The sequence below is a fragment of the Hypomesus nipponensis genome, chromosome 4 (genome assembly GCF_054491055.1).
Source record: "Hypomesus nipponensis isolate SF chromosome 4, ASM5449105v1, whole genome shotgun sequence".
NCBI lineage: Eukaryota > Metazoa > Chordata > Actinopteri > Osmeriformes > Osmeridae > Hypomesus > Hypomesus nipponensis.
This window is the reverse complement of record NC_140364.1, coordinates 16,500,229-16,517,072: the sequence shown is the minus strand read 5'-3', so window position 1 is coordinate 16,517,072 and position 16,844 is coordinate 16,500,229. Positions and strand designations below refer to the sequence as shown.

Below are 16,844 nucleotides of genomic sequence, written 5' to 3'. Positions count from 1 at the left end.
TAGTGTATCGTTGATAGATGGACTAAATATTTCACATGGCTGTATCATGGATACGATATAAAGCATGCAACATTGAAACACCATACAGCAGGCTTCTCTGTATTCTTCTAACCTCCAGTACATGAAAGAGTGTGTGTGCATGTATTGGTGTGTGTGTGTGTGTGTGAGTGAGTGGGTGTCTGTGTGTATGTGAGAGAGAGAGAAAGAGTATGTGGAATAAAGTGATTATATGTAAGAAGGGTTTTAGTTAATACAGTAAAATGTAAAACACAATATCAATTATTTTGAGATAATGCACATGTCTGTATTATCTATATAATGCATAAAGCTGTATAGATCAAATGAAGCCCACACATGGTTAGGCACACAGAGTTAGTTCATAGAAGGATATGAGAGGGAGGGGGGGATGAGGAAGAGAGAGAGATGGAGGGGGAGAGGAGAGAAGGCCAGGTAAAGTGTAAAGAGCAAGTGTTACCTGGCAGAATTCTCTCTCCAGTTTGTACCCTGTTATCATCATCAGTCTGATGAGTACAGCGTCTGAATATGCCACATAGTAGTAATATTACACGATGCTACGTATAGTTCATAATACTGTATTTCACATTATAGATTCTCTTTGTACTGTACATATATATTGTACTCTTCATCTCTACTACTCTATAAATGTAAATAACTTTATAAAATATACATCTCCCATTAAAATATTTCATTTTCATTGCAGTCCATTTCAAATATTTAGAAAAAAAGCCAAGTCATGCTTGTGAGATTCTGTCTTTTTTCAAAATGGAGGATTAGGGTTTATATGTTGTTGTTTTTTTCTTTTAAATTGAGCTCCACGTTTTTGCCACTGTCTCTCTGTCACACACACATACAGTTTCTTTAAAATGAAATTGTCCAAAGTATAAACTACAATGGGACTACAGTTGGATCATGCTACTGTACTATGCTTAGAGAAACATACCATACCATCTCCTTGGAGACAAAACAAGATGGAAAATGGCACTCACAAACATGAGTGCACACAAACCTCTTTTCAACGGCAACCAACTCATCAATAATGTCATTGTTACTGCTCCTATAGTACACCATGTGAGCCACACACACACACATTATCATCCTGCTTCCTTTTTCCAGCCTTGTAGTTCTGGAGGGAGGATTCATCTTATATAATACATAGGAGGTTGTCTGTGTCCTTTATGGGGATGAACTGGAGTGGATTCCCCTGTTTGTGTCACACACTTGAAAGGAGAGAGGGATAGAGGAGAGGAAAGAGGGATAGTTGAGAGGAGAGAGGGATTGAAAGGAGAGAGAGAGTGAGAGAGGATTAGTGGAGAGAGGGTTAGAGAGGAGAGGAGAGAGAGTTAGAGGAGAGGAGAAGGGATGAGAAAGGATTAGAGGAGAGAGGGTTAGAGAGGAGAGGAGAGAGAGTTAGAGGAGAGGGTTAAAGGAGAGGAGAAGAGACAGGGTTAGAGAGGAGAGGAGGGAGAGTTAGAGGAGAGGGTTAAAGGAGAGGAGAAGAGAGAGGGTTAGAGAGGAGAGGAGGGAGAGTTAGAGGAGAGGGTTAAAGGAGAGGAGAAGAGAGAGGGTTAAAGGAGAGGAGAAGAGAGAGGGTTAAAGGAGAGGAGAAGAGAGAGGGTTAAAGGAGAGGAGAAGAGAGAGGGTTATAGGAGAAGAAAGGGGTGTGGGAGGGAGGGGAGCAAACAAATCCTCTGCAGATATTGAGATTCCTCTTTGCTCTGATTGGGTGTATTGTTGAGTGTTTCCCTGGATGATCTGGAGCTGACCAGGTGATCCAGTGCGAGTTCATACGAATGTATATCTGTCGTATACAAGTATACAGATACATCTGTATCTACATCTGTAACTGGCAAGGGACCGGGCAGAACCACCTCTCGTGATGCTCAGGGCCCAGCAGGAACCAGTTGGCCACATGGGGGCGCCATTGTCTCACAGTGAAAGAAGGAACCCATTCTGTAAAGTCTCAAAGCGCTTAAAAAGCAGCCTTCAGCCCCCCACCCCACTCATCCACATTGAAAGGTTCAACATCAGAAATATGTTAAAAGAAAACATGACAGGATTCTGCTTATGATGCTCTCTGGCTGTCAGATCTGCACAGCTAAGCTACACTTCCACTGGCACATGCCAGCTGCGTGTGAAAACACACATGCCTTCAAAGAGCTGGATAGAGTCCCCACACAGAGAGGTGAATGTCAGGGTTAGGAAGAGATGCTACACTCAGAGGAGAGGTCGACAGTACATCTTTCGGTAGACAAGCACTAGGTTTTCACTGCAGACTGGTTTCTGTTGTCTGAATGCTGAGTCTGCCTCACCTGCCTGCCCTCAGAGGATGTGTCTGTTCTCTTATGAAAACATAGTCAAGGTTAATCTGGGGTCATCTGATGTGTCTGTTTTGATAGTGTTCAGACCAACCTGTGAAAAATAAATATCAATGTCATTATCGAACCGTGTTCTACAGTTCCTTTTGGAGCACTTGTTTCCTCTGCAGGAGCACCACTACGAGGAACACAGACACACTCATGCCATGAGCACTAGACTCCTCCCACCAGCCTCTCCTCTCTTCCTCTACTTTGTCTGATTCAGAGTGATTAAAGTCGGGTGTCAGGCTAACTGTCTCCATGATGGTTTCTGAGGTTTGTCTCTGTGATTCATGGTGAGTACTGGACTGGGCCATGTGCTTCACCAGCACTGGCCAAACAGGGGGATCAGATGTAGCAGGAACATGGAGGGCGAGAGGAAGGATGAGTCATGGGGGATGATTCTAGTAGGAAGAGGTAGATAGGAGAAAAAGTAGGTGGACAGCTGGAGAGACAGAAAGCAAGAGACTAAGAAAGAGAGAGAGACAGAGACAGACAGAGAGACAGAGAGCAAGAGACTAAGAGAGAGAGAGAGATAGAGAGAGAGAGAGAGAGACAGAGACAGAGACAGACAGAGAGAGACACAGAGACAGAGAGAGAGAGACAAAGAGAGACAGAGAGGCCCAGTCTGTTCACAGCCTAGTCTGGGCCTCTGGGATAAAGATCTCGATGCTGTCAGCGCTCTCCGTGGCTGAGTTCTGTCTGAAGGAAGCGGCCCTCTTGGTCTGCAGCCTCCTGCGTGTATCTGGCAGGTCCAGAGACTTCTCCTTCAAGGGCAGCATCCTGGCCCCGCCCCCGGCCCCACCCCTCGGCACCAGCAGCCCTGCCCCCACACTGTCCGCACGTAGGCCGCCTCCCACCCCACCCAGCGGTTTCTTAGGTAACGGAGGAGGTGGCTTATTGTCATCCTGTTATGTGGGCAGAGGTGCGATGATGTCATAAATGGAAAGGGGGGGTGATCATAATGTCATACATGGAAATTGGGGGGTGATGATGATATCATAAATGGAGAGGGGATGATGATGATGCCATACATATGAAAGGTGGGGTGAGGATGATGTAATGCATGGAGAGGGGGGTGATGATGATGTCATACATGGAAAGGGGATGATGATGTCATAAATGTAAAAGGAGGAGTGATCATTATGTAATAAATGCAAAGGGGGATTATGATGTCATAAATGGATAACAAGGCCATGACAGGGAGGGGCGTGTTAGATTTGTTTGCACAAAGAGGTGAAACCATGTAATATCATTATATTTAGGATTAAAACAACACATTTCGGGACAAGAGCAGGATTGAATATGGATGAATATGGATCAAAGCATGAAAATGACAGATGGAGAAGTGGAAGAGAAAGACCTGAGTTAGTTCATAGAAGGACCTGGTTGGGTTAGGGTTTCATAGAAGGACCTGGTTGTTAACACACACAAACACGTCCACTAACTGACTGGAACTGAAATAGACATTCCACTTCAGTGATACTGAAATGTCATGGAATTATTTAAACGATTCAATTGTTCTAAATCATATTTTAAGATACTGTATATAAATGTTTATGCCCATACTGAAGTCTCATCTCTCTATACCACACACCTCTAATACGAGATCCTCCCCAGTTTGAGACATGCTGGTACATTTAAATAGTATAATAATGTAAACATTGATAAAAGAAGCAGCAAAGCTGTTTGAAGGCCTTGTATCGACCAAACATCTACAAACAATTCCATTCAGGAGCCATTTTGTTGCAGAAACTTTATCTGGAGGAGGATGAAGAGGAGAAGGACTGAGAGAGGAAGAGGAGGAGGAGGAGGAGGAGGAGGAGGAGGAGGAGGGCTGAGAGAGGAAGAGGAGGAGGAAGAGGAGGAGGAGGAGGAGGGCTGAGAGAGGAAGAGGAGGAGGAAGAGGAGGAGGAGGAGGAGGGCTGAGAGAGGAAGAGGAGGAGAGCTGCCACCACCCCAGCACCCTAACCCACTCACCTTCTTGTCGGGCAGCAGCTTCCAGCCGGAGTCCTTCAGTCTCTGGAGGTCCTGGAACAGCAGACACACGTCGTCCATGCTGAGCTGCAGCAGGTCCCAGCAGCCAGCCAGGTCCTGGGGGGGTGGGGACGGGAAGCTAGACGGGTCCTGGGGAGGACGGGGGTGGAGGGTGTGTTGATTTAAATGTATTTGAAGCTTTGATTTGGATCTCTGATATCCACATACCGACTCACTCACACTTACACGCACACACACACTCACTCACTCACTCACTCACCACGCTCTGTTGGCACAGGCGGAAGAACTGCTGGACTTTCTGAGACATGAGCATCTGGGCAGCGCCCACGGCACTCCTGATCTGCTCCAAAACTACACACAGCACAGGAAGGGGACAGGAAGTAGGAAGTAACCAGGAAGTATTCAGAAATCCATCCATCCCTTCCTCCCTCCATTCATCCTGCTTCAGTTCCTCCCTCCTGCTACAGTGCCTGACCCTCCACCTGTTCTCCACCCACCTTCCTCTGGCAGCTTCTTGTCCTCTGCCTCTCGCTCCATGCTCTGGCACCATCCCTCCATCCTCTCCACCTCCGTCTGCAGCAGGCGCAGGAAGATCTCTCCCTCACGGGGGCAGGGCGAGGCACGGGTGGAGTCTGGCAGGCTGCCAGGGCCCTCCAGGGAGGACAGGAGAGGCAGGGGGGAGTGGGCACGCGGGGGCAGGGGGGGGTGCAGGGGGGGGCAGGAGTCTGGGGAGTAGCCTCCCTGGAGGTGAGGAGGAAGAGAGGAGGAGGAGAAGATGAGCAAAGGAGGAGAAGGAGAGGAGGAGGAGGAAAGAAGAACGGAGATGAAAGGAGATAATTGCTATAATATATGGAAGCCTACCTCCAGTCTGCTCACCTCTCGGTAAGCCCCCAGCCCCCTAGCCCCTCCAGTCTACTCACCTCTCGGTAGGCCCACTGGCCCTGTGTGTGCACTGTGCGCTGGTACTCTGCGTACTGGCCGGCCGACTCTGGCTCAGAGGAGTGCCTCTGGAAGGAACAGCTGAACTGAAGGCCCCTGTCCTGGGGGGGGGGGCCCAGAAGGAAGGCCCCATCTGGGCCCAGGTCTGCCTGTACGGCCGCCGTTACACTGTTGGAACGGCGGAAACGAGCCCTCCTGGAAGGAGAGACAAGAGGAGATAGAGAGAGCATTTAGAGAGAGAGAGAGAGGAGAGAGGTTATAGGAGAGGAAGAAGAGATAGGTGAGTGTTATAGAAATAGAGACACAGGAAAAGTTATCACCAGGGGGGGGGGGGTGCTGGTGGGGGGGGTGCTCCCAGGGGGGAGCTGGTGGGGGGGGGTGCTCCCAGGGGGGGGGTGCTGATGGGGGGGGTGCTACGAGGGGGGGGGAGCTGGTGGGGGGGGTGCTCCCAGGGGGGGGGTGCTGATGGGGGGGGTGCTACGAGGGGGGGAGCTGGTGGGGGGGGTGCTCCCAGGGGGAGCTGGTGGGGGGGGGTGCTCCCAGGGGGGGGGTGCTGATGGGGGGGTGCTACGAGGGGGGGGGAGCTGGTGGGGGGGGTGCTCCCAGGGGGGAGCTGGTGGGGGGGGGTGCTACAAGGGGGGGGTGCTGGTGGGGGGGGTGCTACGAGGGGTGGGGAGCTGGTGGGGGGGGTGCTCCCAGGGGGGGGGTGCTGGTGGGGGGGGTGCTACGAGGGGGGGGTGCTGGTGGGGGGGGTGCTACGAGGGGGGGGGTGCTGGTGATAAATCTTACCTAGGGCGCCAAATGTGCTAGGACCGGTACTGCGTCCATCTCCTTGAATTTCTCACTGATTTTTTAAATCAACTTGGGATTCTCTCACGGTAGGCTATGTCTGCACGCGTGTGTGTTGTGTGCAACGCGTGACAACTCGTTTCTCTCAAACAAACAAAACAACTACGGGCATGCTGGCTCAACAGATCAATCTGTTTATTTTCATTCGTTTTTATCAGGGTAACCACATGGAACGGCCGTTTGTTACCAACATTGTGTAGTTTTTAGGTTTTATATAGGGTGAATATTGGTAAAGTACGAAGGCCTCCAAAGTAATATTAAAAACGTTATTTTACAAATGTTCACCGAGTCTACAATTAATGTAGTAAAATCTTAATAACATGTTTTTTTATTCAAATATATCAACTAATATGGTGTATTTTATCATCCTGCAGCCGATTTTGCAAGCGTCTAGTGAAAAAATTCGACCACTTGATGAAACGATCGCTGCAGATTGCAGGCAATCGCAGCCAGTGTGTCCCAGGCGTTAGAGAGAAATAGAGCGAAAGAATGAGGGAGAGAAATAGAGCGAGAGACTGAGTATATTATGATGATGACTGACTCGGATGCTGGTGTGTTAGGAGTACTATGATGATGATGGTGATGAGGGTGAGGATGATGGTGAGGATGATGGTGAGGATGATGAAGGTGAGGATGATAATGAAGGTGACGATGATGATGAGGGTGAGGATGGTGAGGGAGAGGATGATGAAGGTGAGGATGATGATGAGGGTGAGAATGATGATGATAAGGGTGAGGATGATGATGATGAGTACCTCTTGTCGTCCTCCACCTGCACCCCTACAGAGTTGACCTCTCTCAGGCCCTCAGTCTCCGAGTCTGACAGGGTCTCTGAGCTGTCCACCTGACACACACACACCTGTTAGACAGACTGTACAGTTCAAATAGTGCAACCCTCCATCCCCCCTCCCTCTCACTCCCCCTGCCTTACCCCCCCCCCCCCCTCACCCCTCCCTCACCTGCACAGCAATTGACGGCCTCCACCTGTGTCCTCTCCCGTCCTCCTGCCCTGCCCCTCCTCCTCCAGACCTGCACAGTGCCACGCTGTTTTGGGGGAGGGAAGCCTTCCCCAGGCTGCCACCAGCCCTTCCTCCCCTGCCCCCCCTGCCCCCCGGCCCCTCCAGCAGGCTGTCAGCGGAGCCGCTGTGCCTGTTCCTCATGGTCCCCCCGCCCGCGTAGGGCACCAGCTCCCTGGACCCCCCCTCCAGGCTCTCTGCTGAGTTGCTGTGTAGCCGGCCGTGTCCCCCGCGTGGTGCGGTACCTGTGTAGTAACCCCCTCCGGCCCTTGACGTCTGCCCGGAGGAGGGGCCCTCGGAGCCCCCCAGGTCCACCGAGTTGCTGTGCTGCCGGGGGTGTCTGGGCCCCGAGCCCTGGGGGCCCTGTGGGGGCTGGGAGGGTGGGGGCTGGCCTGTGCTCTGGAAGTAGGCATCCTGGGTGGACTCGGTGGAGCTCTGAGCATGCACAGAGAGGGAGGACTTGGACATGCGCGGGGGGAGGGGGGAGGGGGGCCACCCTTTCGGCTGGGGAAGACTGAAGGGGGGAGAGGCAGGGGAGAGGAGAGGGGAGGCAAGAGACACATTTTGAATTTCAACCAATGGCAGGTAGGAAAACTTTATGGACAGCAAGTCAACATGTAACAGAGGAAGGGTGGAGCCTTACTATAGGACAGAGCTGGAAGGAAGGGAGGAAGGAGATGGGGAAAAAGGGATGAACAGGGAGATAAAGAGATAAAGTCATTATTAAGAAGAGCAAATGTTTGTTTTTCAGCATACCGACATCCTAAATTTCAGAGATAGAGGCTGTATGGTTTGTTTTGTTGGTTTCATTTTCAGAGAGGAAAGAAGAAAGGGAGAGAGAGGGAGAAAGAGGAGGGGCACAGATGCAATGACTGTCAGGGTACTGTCCTTAGAGCTAACTTTACTCATTTTTTAAGACCATAAAGCAATTTCCTGAGAGGAATATTAAACCTGAGAGGAATATTAAACCGAAGAGTTGAGAGCACGCAGACTGTAAATATACCCTTTTCTTCACTCCCTCTCTCGGTCTCTCCCTCTCTTTCACACACTCCCCCTGTCTCTCCTCTCTCTCTCTCCCTCTCTTTCACACACTCCCCCTGTCTCTCCTCTCTCTCTCTCCCTCTCTTTCACACACTCCCCCTGTCTCTCCTCTCCTCTCTCTCCCTCTCTTTCACACACTCCCCCTGTCTCTCCTCTCTCTCTCTCCCTCTCTTTCACACACTCCCCCTGTCTCTCCTCTCTCTCTCTCTCTCCCTCTCTTTCACACACTCCCCCTGTCTCTCCTCTCTCTCTCTCCCTCTCTTTCACACACTCCCCCTGTCTCTCCTCTCTCTCTCTCCCTCTCTTTCACACACTCCCCCTGTCTCTCCTCTCTCTCTTTCCCTCTCTTTCACACACTCCCCCTGTCTCTCCTCTCCTCTCTCTCCCTCTCTTTCACACACTCCCCCTGTCTCTCCTCTCTCTCTCTTATGGTTCTTTATTTTCAACCTGCCAAGACGTGATGAGCCTCCAGAAAGACAAGCTCCCTGCAGTGAATGTGTGTGTGTACGTGTGTGTGTAGGTGTTTGTATGTGTGTGTGTAGGTGTTTGTATGTGTGTGTGTGTATGTATATGACACTTATCACAGGCTTTAATACATCTCAGGGGGATTTGCAGGTCTAAGCCAGGAAATATTAGCCCTCTAAAGCAGCAACGATCGTACTGTAGAACGCACATACCGTGGACAGGATCAGTCTGAGAGAGAGGGAGGGAGGAAAGATAACAGGGATTGAAGGAGAGAGTGGATAAGAGAGGTGAAAGGTAGAGGGAAGGAGAGGAGAAGAAAAGTGAAGAAGAAAGTGCAGGAGAGAGAGGGGGATGAAGGGAGGGAAGAGGGATGAACTCACCAGCTCCGCTCTTTAAGCTTCCCTGAGGACCCGACATGGAGAAGACAGACAGGCAGTCGTCGTCTTGGGAACAACCAGCCTGGATGGCGCGGACGTAACTATGGCTACGGGTGCGGAAGGATCCAGGTAGGTCGAGGGCCTCCACAGCGGGGGACTCCGCCCCCCCAAACATACTCTCACACACCACCTCAAACTGCCGGCTCAGACTGGCCCCGAGCTGGACACACAGAGCACAGGGTCACACACACACTCAAATGCTCTCTCTCTCTCTCTCTCTCTCTCTCTCTCTCTCTCTCTCTCTCTCTCTCTCTCTCTCTCTCACACACACACATGTTCTCTCTCTCTCTCTCTCTCTCTCACACGGTGCTGTCTAGGTGCAGGGTGCTACCTGTGAGCTGGTGAGAGAGCGAGTGTAGCTACGAGATCGACCGTGGTTCTTTGGGTGGGAGTCTGTACACTGCTGACAGGAGGACCTGGAAACACACTGCTGCTTTACCCTCACAAACACTAAGATATGAGATGATTGAAAGGATGTGTGGATGTGCTTGTGTGTGGATGCTATTGGATGTGTACATGCATGTGAGCACTGAGCCCTACTTAGAGGTGCAGGACCTCTGGTCCATGCTGATGGACCTCCTGAAAGCGTCTCTCTGGGCCAGGGCGGAGGTCCGGGGGGAGGCTGGGGGGAGGGCTGGGGTCTGGGGTGAGGCCTGGGGGCTGTCCTCCCCGCTGTCTTCATCCCCCATGGCCTTGATGTAGCTGCCACTCCTCATCCTCCTGCAGGGGATCTCCCCCGGGAACACGCCCCACTCGCCTGAGGGAACCTGACACACACACACACACAGGTGAACACACACACAGGTAGATACAAACACACAGGTAGATACAAACACACACACACACACACAGGTAGACACACACAGATGAACACACACACAGATCCACAGATACACACATGAGAATGCACACACACGCATAGACATCCACATTTATAACATGGGAGTGTCATTACTGTAATGAATCGTGTTTTCATAGTATGATGCATACAGGTTAATCACCTAACTAACCCAACATCACAGGTTAGTACAGGCTGGTAATCACCTAACTAATCAAACATCACAGGTTAGTACAGGCTGGTAATCACCTAACTAATCCAACATCACCATAATCACCAGGCAGATGTACTTGCTGTTGCATCACCCACAGGTTATGTTATGAGGAAACTGCTTCGTGTTGACAACATGTGTGAACCCTATACAGCATGAGGTGTGGTCCCCTCAGCAGAAGGAGAGTCAGACCCTGACTCCTGACCGTTCAACTTGACCCTTCAATCTGACCCTTTAATCTGACCCTGATCCTTTAATCTGACCTTGACCCTTTAATCTGACCCTGGCCCTTTAATCTGACCCTGACCCTTTAATCTGACCATGACCCTTTAATCTGACCCTGGCCCTTTAATCTGACCCTGACCCTTTAATCTGACCATGACCCTTTAATCTGACCCTGGCCCTTTAATCTGACCATGACCCTTTAATCTGACCCTGGCCCTTTAATCTGACCCTGGCCCTTTAATCTGACCCTGACCCTTTAATCTGACCCTGGCCCTTTAATCTGACCATGACCCTTTAATCTGACCCTGGCCCTTTAATCTGACCCTGGCCCTTTAATCTGACCCTGACCCTTTAATCTGACCCTGGCCCTTTAATCTGACCATGACCCTTTAATCTGACCCTGGCCCTTTAATCTGACCCTGGCCCTTTAATCTGACCCTGGCCCTTTAATCTGACCCTGGCCCTTTAATCTGATTATGACCCTTTAATCTGACTATGACCTCTGCCTCTGTTGTGCTTAGACTGTATGCGGCTCACCTCAGTGGTTACCACAACACAGACACACACACGCACACTCAGACAGACACCTATCTGGATGTGCATGCACATGCACACATGTAGCATACATTAAGGAACAAAAACTTGCACGCACACACATGCTGCACCAGAGAGCAGTAATGAGGATGGGGAGAAACATAGGTGAAGACTTACAGAGAGAGAGAAACTCTGACAACTAGAAAAACACTGATACAGAGAGAGAGGGAGAGAGGGAGGGACAGAAAGAGGAAGGGAGAGAGAAGGAGGGAGAAATGGAGAGAGAGAGAAAGGTGGAGAAGGAGAAGGAGAGAGAGAGAGGGGGGGTAAGCAGACAGAAACCAAAAAGAGACAGACATATTTTCATCAGTATGTTTGTGTGTGCGTGTGTTCTTGTGTGTGTGTGAGTGCCTGTGTGAGTCACTCATGTACACACACGGTGCACACATGTCCTGGGTGCATGGCTATGTCCAGCCAAGTGTGTTTTTAAAGGTCATTACTTTAAAGACATGATTCAGTTTAATCTGTTTAGCTCCAACCCCCTCCCCCTCTGCATCAGCTAGGGGTTACTATCTCACTATCCTACATCCTCATATCCCTCTTTTTCTCTCCTCCCTTCTTTCACCACCCCAAATTTATCTTCCTCTCTCCCTCCTTCCTGATAAACCTACAGAGAAAAAGGGACAATGGCTTAGAGGAAGGAGGATAGAGAAGAAAGGAGAGAAAGATGAAGATAGGAGGGGGGCTTGAGAGAGAGTAAACTAGAGAGAGGAGGTAGGAGACTGAGAGGAAAGGAAATCTAGGAGGAGGGTAGGAGGGACGGACAGAGATTCACCACAGTGTTGGCTCTCTGCCCTCCACCTCTCAAAGCTGTCAGTTTACACACTCAGCATCCCCTCTCATCCTCTCATCCCTTCATCCTCTCTCATCCCTTCCTCCTATCAGAGACCCCCCTCTCCTCCTCCTATCAGAGACCACCCTCCCCTCCTCCTATCAGAAACCACGCTCCCCTCCTCCAATCAGACCACCCTCTCCTCCTCCTAGCAGAGGCAACCTTCCCCTCCTCCAATCAGAGACTACCCTCTCCTCCTCCAATCAGAGACCACCTTCCCCTCCTCCTATCAGAGACCACCCTCCCCTCCTCCACAGCTGAGTGGTCCTGATGAGAGCTGCTGTCAATCCCTCCTGTTACTGTAGAAACACAGCCTGCAAGGGGGACCACCGTGTGAGTGTGTGAGTTTGTGTGTGTGTGTGGGAATGTGTGTGAGTTTGTGTGTGAGTTTGTGTGTGAGTTTGTGTGTGTGGTACAAAGACATTGACAGTAGAGGTGCTCAAATGACAAGAAGCAATTGAGGTAGAGAGAGCAGGTGAGAGAAGAAAGAGACTAAGAGAAATGGAAGAGATTGAAAGACAGTGAGTTAAATAACCAGTATGCATGTGTGTGTGTGTGACAGCCTGTGTGTGCTCGTACGCATGTACATGTGTGTGTGTGAGTACGTGTGTGTATAAGTATTTGTAAGTATAAGTGTGTGTCTCAGCTGTGTGTTCATCACTCATCCCAACAGTACTGTATTCTCAGCCAGTCAGTCTGGACCCTCACTGTCACACACACACACACCTGCAGGTAGTGGAAGTTCCTCTCCTTTGTCTTGTTGTCCATGGGAACCAGAGCCTTGTCCAGGCCTGCGCCCCTAGCAGAGGGGTACACCTCCCGAGCCTGGCTGACCGTCATGGCTGACCAGGTGCTCCTCTTCAGGGAGGCTCCACCCCCCTCGCCTCCCGCCAGCATCATGCTGGTGCATGCCATGCACTCCCCCTGTGTAGGAGCAGGCAGGGCCCCCTGCCCCCCCCCTGCTCCTCCTCCCCCCCCTCCTCCTCCCCCTCCCCTGGGCTTCTTTAGTGTCAACTCCTGAATGGCTGAGTCCAGGCTCTCATGGCCTGCCAGGTAGCCCCGCCCCCCCCTGGGACCCCCAGTAACCAGGAAGCTGCTGTCGCTGTCCAGGTTGTCGTCGGAGCTCCACCACCCCGCCGTCCTGCTGCGGTGCCGCCGGCCAGACTCGTGCCGGGAGTCTCCGCTCCTGCTGCGCTCACGGGACTTGCATCGCCGGGCGGAGCGTGACTGGTGGCCAGGGCCTCCCCCCTCCTCCCCCCCACTGCGGTGCCCACCCCGGTACTCTCCTCCTCCACGCATGCCGTTGGGCTCCCGCTTGGACGGCGCCTCCAGTGAATGGGACTTTGCGAAGAGTCGCTGGACAGAGTGGACAAGGTGGCGGATGCGAGAGGGGCTCTCACTGCGCTGCTCCCCGCTGGCCGAGCGCTGATACTGCAGAGTGTGGAAGCCGTCCGGCTGGAAGGGGAGCTGCTTCTCAAACTGTTCCAGCAGGCCGGGGGGGATCCGGTGCACCTTCCCCCCAGGACCCACCACCGTGGTCAGGCACTCCTCGCATGAGTCGTACCCCTGCAGGGGGGGGTGCTGGCTGGGATGAGAGCGCGGAAAGGTCCCCCCCCCAGAGTGTGCATGGTGCCTCTTCAGGGCCAGGGGCTCCGGGGGGCCCCCAGGGGGGTAGTACGACTGGTCTTGGTAGTGTTCAGAGGGGTGGTGGTGATGGTAATCCCTGCCCACCCTGGGCTCGCCGTCCTCGGGCATGCAGTGGCAGGGCCCTCCCCCAGAGGAGTGTTGGGACAGGCTGCGGCTGGCGTGGCTCCTCATGGGGGCGTGGTGGGCCGGCCGGGCCGACAGGGGGCGCTGTGGGCGCGACAGGGCTGCGCCAGTCTCACCTGAAAGCAGGGAAGAAGAAACCAGTGGTTAGAATGCCTATTGACTTCTGAAAGCTGTAAATATGTGTGTGAGTGTTTGTGTGTGTGTGTGAGTGAGTGAGACAGAGAAAAGAAAGATACACACAGACACTGAAAAGGCATTAACCTATTAAAGTAATAACTTTACCCACATTTCAAACTTTACACATTTGTGTAAATTTGTTTGAAACCCATTTGTTGTTTGTGAAAACAGCTCCAATCTACAGGCTGGTGAGAATCCTTCAATCCTTGTTTTAGCGTCCTAGGGAGGACTGACGATTCACTCCCATTCAATCCCGTAACCCTGGACAACAAGCCACTAACCCAACCCATCAGCTCACAACCATCAAAACCACATTAACCATCAATTTACTGCAGGTACATGGAGAAGGCAACAACACGCTCACCAAATCTCAAACAACATCGACTGAAATGCTCTGAATTGTGAAATCCAGCAGGTACTGATATTGACTGAGACTAAATGCCACTGAATGTTCTGATGATTTCAGACCACCTAGCTGTGTAGAGCAACAAGGATTCAGAATCCATCACACATAACCCTAACCCATCCTCCATATCTATACTGCAAGGAGACGGGGAGAGGAAAGGAGAGAGAGAAAGAGAGAGAGAGAGGACAGATGTTGAGATAATGTTCTCCTTGATTGGCTGAATGAGAGCTTCCACCCAGGAAGGGCTAGAGATCCAGCCGTATCATTGGTGTAGCCTTGACTACAAGCTTGTCTGAATGAGATCCATAAGGAGGCCACAAGCTGGAAGGTCTGAGTGTCTGTGTGTGCCTTTGTCTGTGTTTATGTCTGTGTGTATGTGTATCTGTGCCTGTCTGTGTGTGCCTTGGTGTCTGTGTGTGTGTGTGTGTGTGTGTGTGTGTGTGTGTGCGTGTGTGTGTAAAACAATACTTCATGTGCAACATGCTGCGGGGTGTGTTGAGAGTGTGTGTGATTTGCTTGGTTATGTGTTTTATGTGCATGCATGACTTACTCATGCTACTCACACACCTTACCTCACACACCTTACACATACCTCACACTCACAACTTACCTCACACACCTTGAGGAAAGAATACGGCAAAATAGAATGTGTAAGAGTAAGGGTAGGTAGGGTGTTGAATCTCTCTCTCTCTCTCTCTCTCTCTCTCTCTCTCTCTCTCTCTCCCTCACTGATTCTTTGAGTGCAATAACATTCTTATTCCCACGTCTCTCCCTCCTTCTCTCTCTCTTCCTCCCTGTATCTCTTCCTCCTTCTCTCACCCTTTCCCTCCTTGTCTTCCTCCCTGTATCTCTCCCTCCTTCTCTCTCTTTTCCTCTCTGAATCTCTTCATCCTTCTCTCACCCTCTCCCTCCTTCTCTTACTCTAAGTATCTCTTTCTCCTTCTCTCACCCTCTCCCTCCTCTCTCTTTTCCTCTCTGAATCTCTTCCTCCTTCTCTCACCCTCTCCCTCCTCTCTCTTCCTCTCTGAATCTCTTCCTCCTTCTCTCACCCTCTCCCTCCTTCTCTCTCTTTTCCTCTCTGAATCTCTTCCTCCTTCTCTCACCTTCTCCCTCCTTCTCTCTCTTTTCTCTCTGTATCTCTTCCTCCTTCTCCTACCCTCTCCCTCCTCTCTCTCTTTATCTCTTTCCCCTTCTCTCACCCTCTCCCTCCTTCTCTCTCTCTTCCTCTCTGTATCTCTATCTCGTTCTCGCACCCTTTCCCTCCTTCTCTCCCTCTCTATATCTCTCCCCCTCTCCCTCCTTCTCTCCCATTTTCCCTCCTTCCATCACCCTCTCTCTCTCTTTCTCTCCCTCCTTCTTCCCCCCCCCTCTCTCTGTATCTCTCCCTCTCTTAGTCTGCTCTTGACCTACTTCCTTCAATCCTCCAGTCAGTTTCCGTGGAGCCGGTCTCTCATTCTGCTTGTCTCACACACACACATACACACACACATGCCAGGGCTTGAAATTAACTTTTTTCACTTGGGGGCACTGGCGCATCCAACTTTGAAAATGTTGTAGCACCCACCAAATGAGGAGTCCCACAATTAGAATGTTGATGTTATAGATTAACAGGACTTGTGGGGGGGGGGGGGGGGGGGGGTTGTTTCTGATGCTGTATAACTAATTTCACAGCTTAAACTGCAAAATTACCTCCATATGCCTCCACCTCGTCAATTCATTTTAGCGGGACAAGTTATACATTACTTCTCAGCGTGAGAAATGAAGCATAGCGCAAGTTCAGTCAGGCAAGACCGATGCTGCACTCGGGCTCAATCGTAGTTACACTACTCACTCCCCCCGCTAAGAACGCCCTACCTTCCCCCGTTCCCGGGTCGGGCGGTCACTGGGGTTCAGGTTGATTAGTGCTCCCGCCTACAATACATGGCGTCATATGATCCGTGCATCTTGCAGTTTCCGAAAAACAATTCCGCTACTGACCAGGAAAAACGTGGTCTAAAGTCAATGGCGCATTATTCAGATGCTATTTTAAGGGCGCAAGCTTGGTCTGTGTGCACTGCTGGCGAGGCCAGGGTCTTCTTTCTGCGAAGCTACGTTACATTGTTTTGATTTATGGCGTGTTACATTTCTTCAATGATTATAAAAAGATTTTCATAAGAAATTTCTATGTATGTGAACTTTATTTGTAACAACTGTGGCAATTTCCTCCCATGACTGTTTAACCAAAGCTAATTTGGTTAGGTTTCTTCTCCCATACCCATCAGAATCAGAATTCGGTTTATTCGCCATGAAGCTTATGTTACACAAATAGGCCTACGCGATTTACTGTGGCAGGAAGGTGCAAACAATAAACGGGTATAAATTAAGTACAAAAGTACATTAGTTAAAGTAATTCTAAGAACTAAACAATTTAAAAATATAACAATTAAAAAAATAAAATATATGTAAAAATAAGATTAATAATTTGAATGAACAGCATGAGCGGGTAATTTAGTGCAATGAGAAAAGTGCTCTGCCTTTCCCATACTATGTAATTCCTCTATCTTTAATGGCTCTGACGAGAACGTCGGTCTCCTCCTGTGAACCGCTCCTGGAGTGCGCCTGGCAAATCCGCCGTTATAATAGCAATTCTCCATTGAACAAGAGCTGCTCTTAAAGGGAATGTGAGATGCTC

The 16,844-nt window shown here is 50.6% G+C and overlaps 1 protein-coding gene across 1 annotated transcript; it reads right to left on the bottom strand.

The window, feature by feature from the left end:
* Positions 1-3,007: 3,007 nt before the first annotated feature.
* Positions 3,008-13,694, bottom strand: dlgap3 (discs, large (Drosophila) homolog-associated protein 3). Its single transcript, XM_084695840.1, is given in 12 exon segments — positions 3,008-3,283; positions 4,356-4,502; positions 4,633-4,724; positions 4,871-5,114; positions 5,294-5,507; positions 6,917-7,005; positions 7,121-7,660; positions 7,663-7,691; positions 9,064-9,280; positions 9,452-9,536; positions 9,676-9,887; positions 12,547-13,694. Coding segments are annotated over 12 exon segments (3,237 nt in total). The 5' UTR covers positions 13,639-13,694.
* Positions 13,695-16,844: the final 3,150 nt, after the last annotated feature.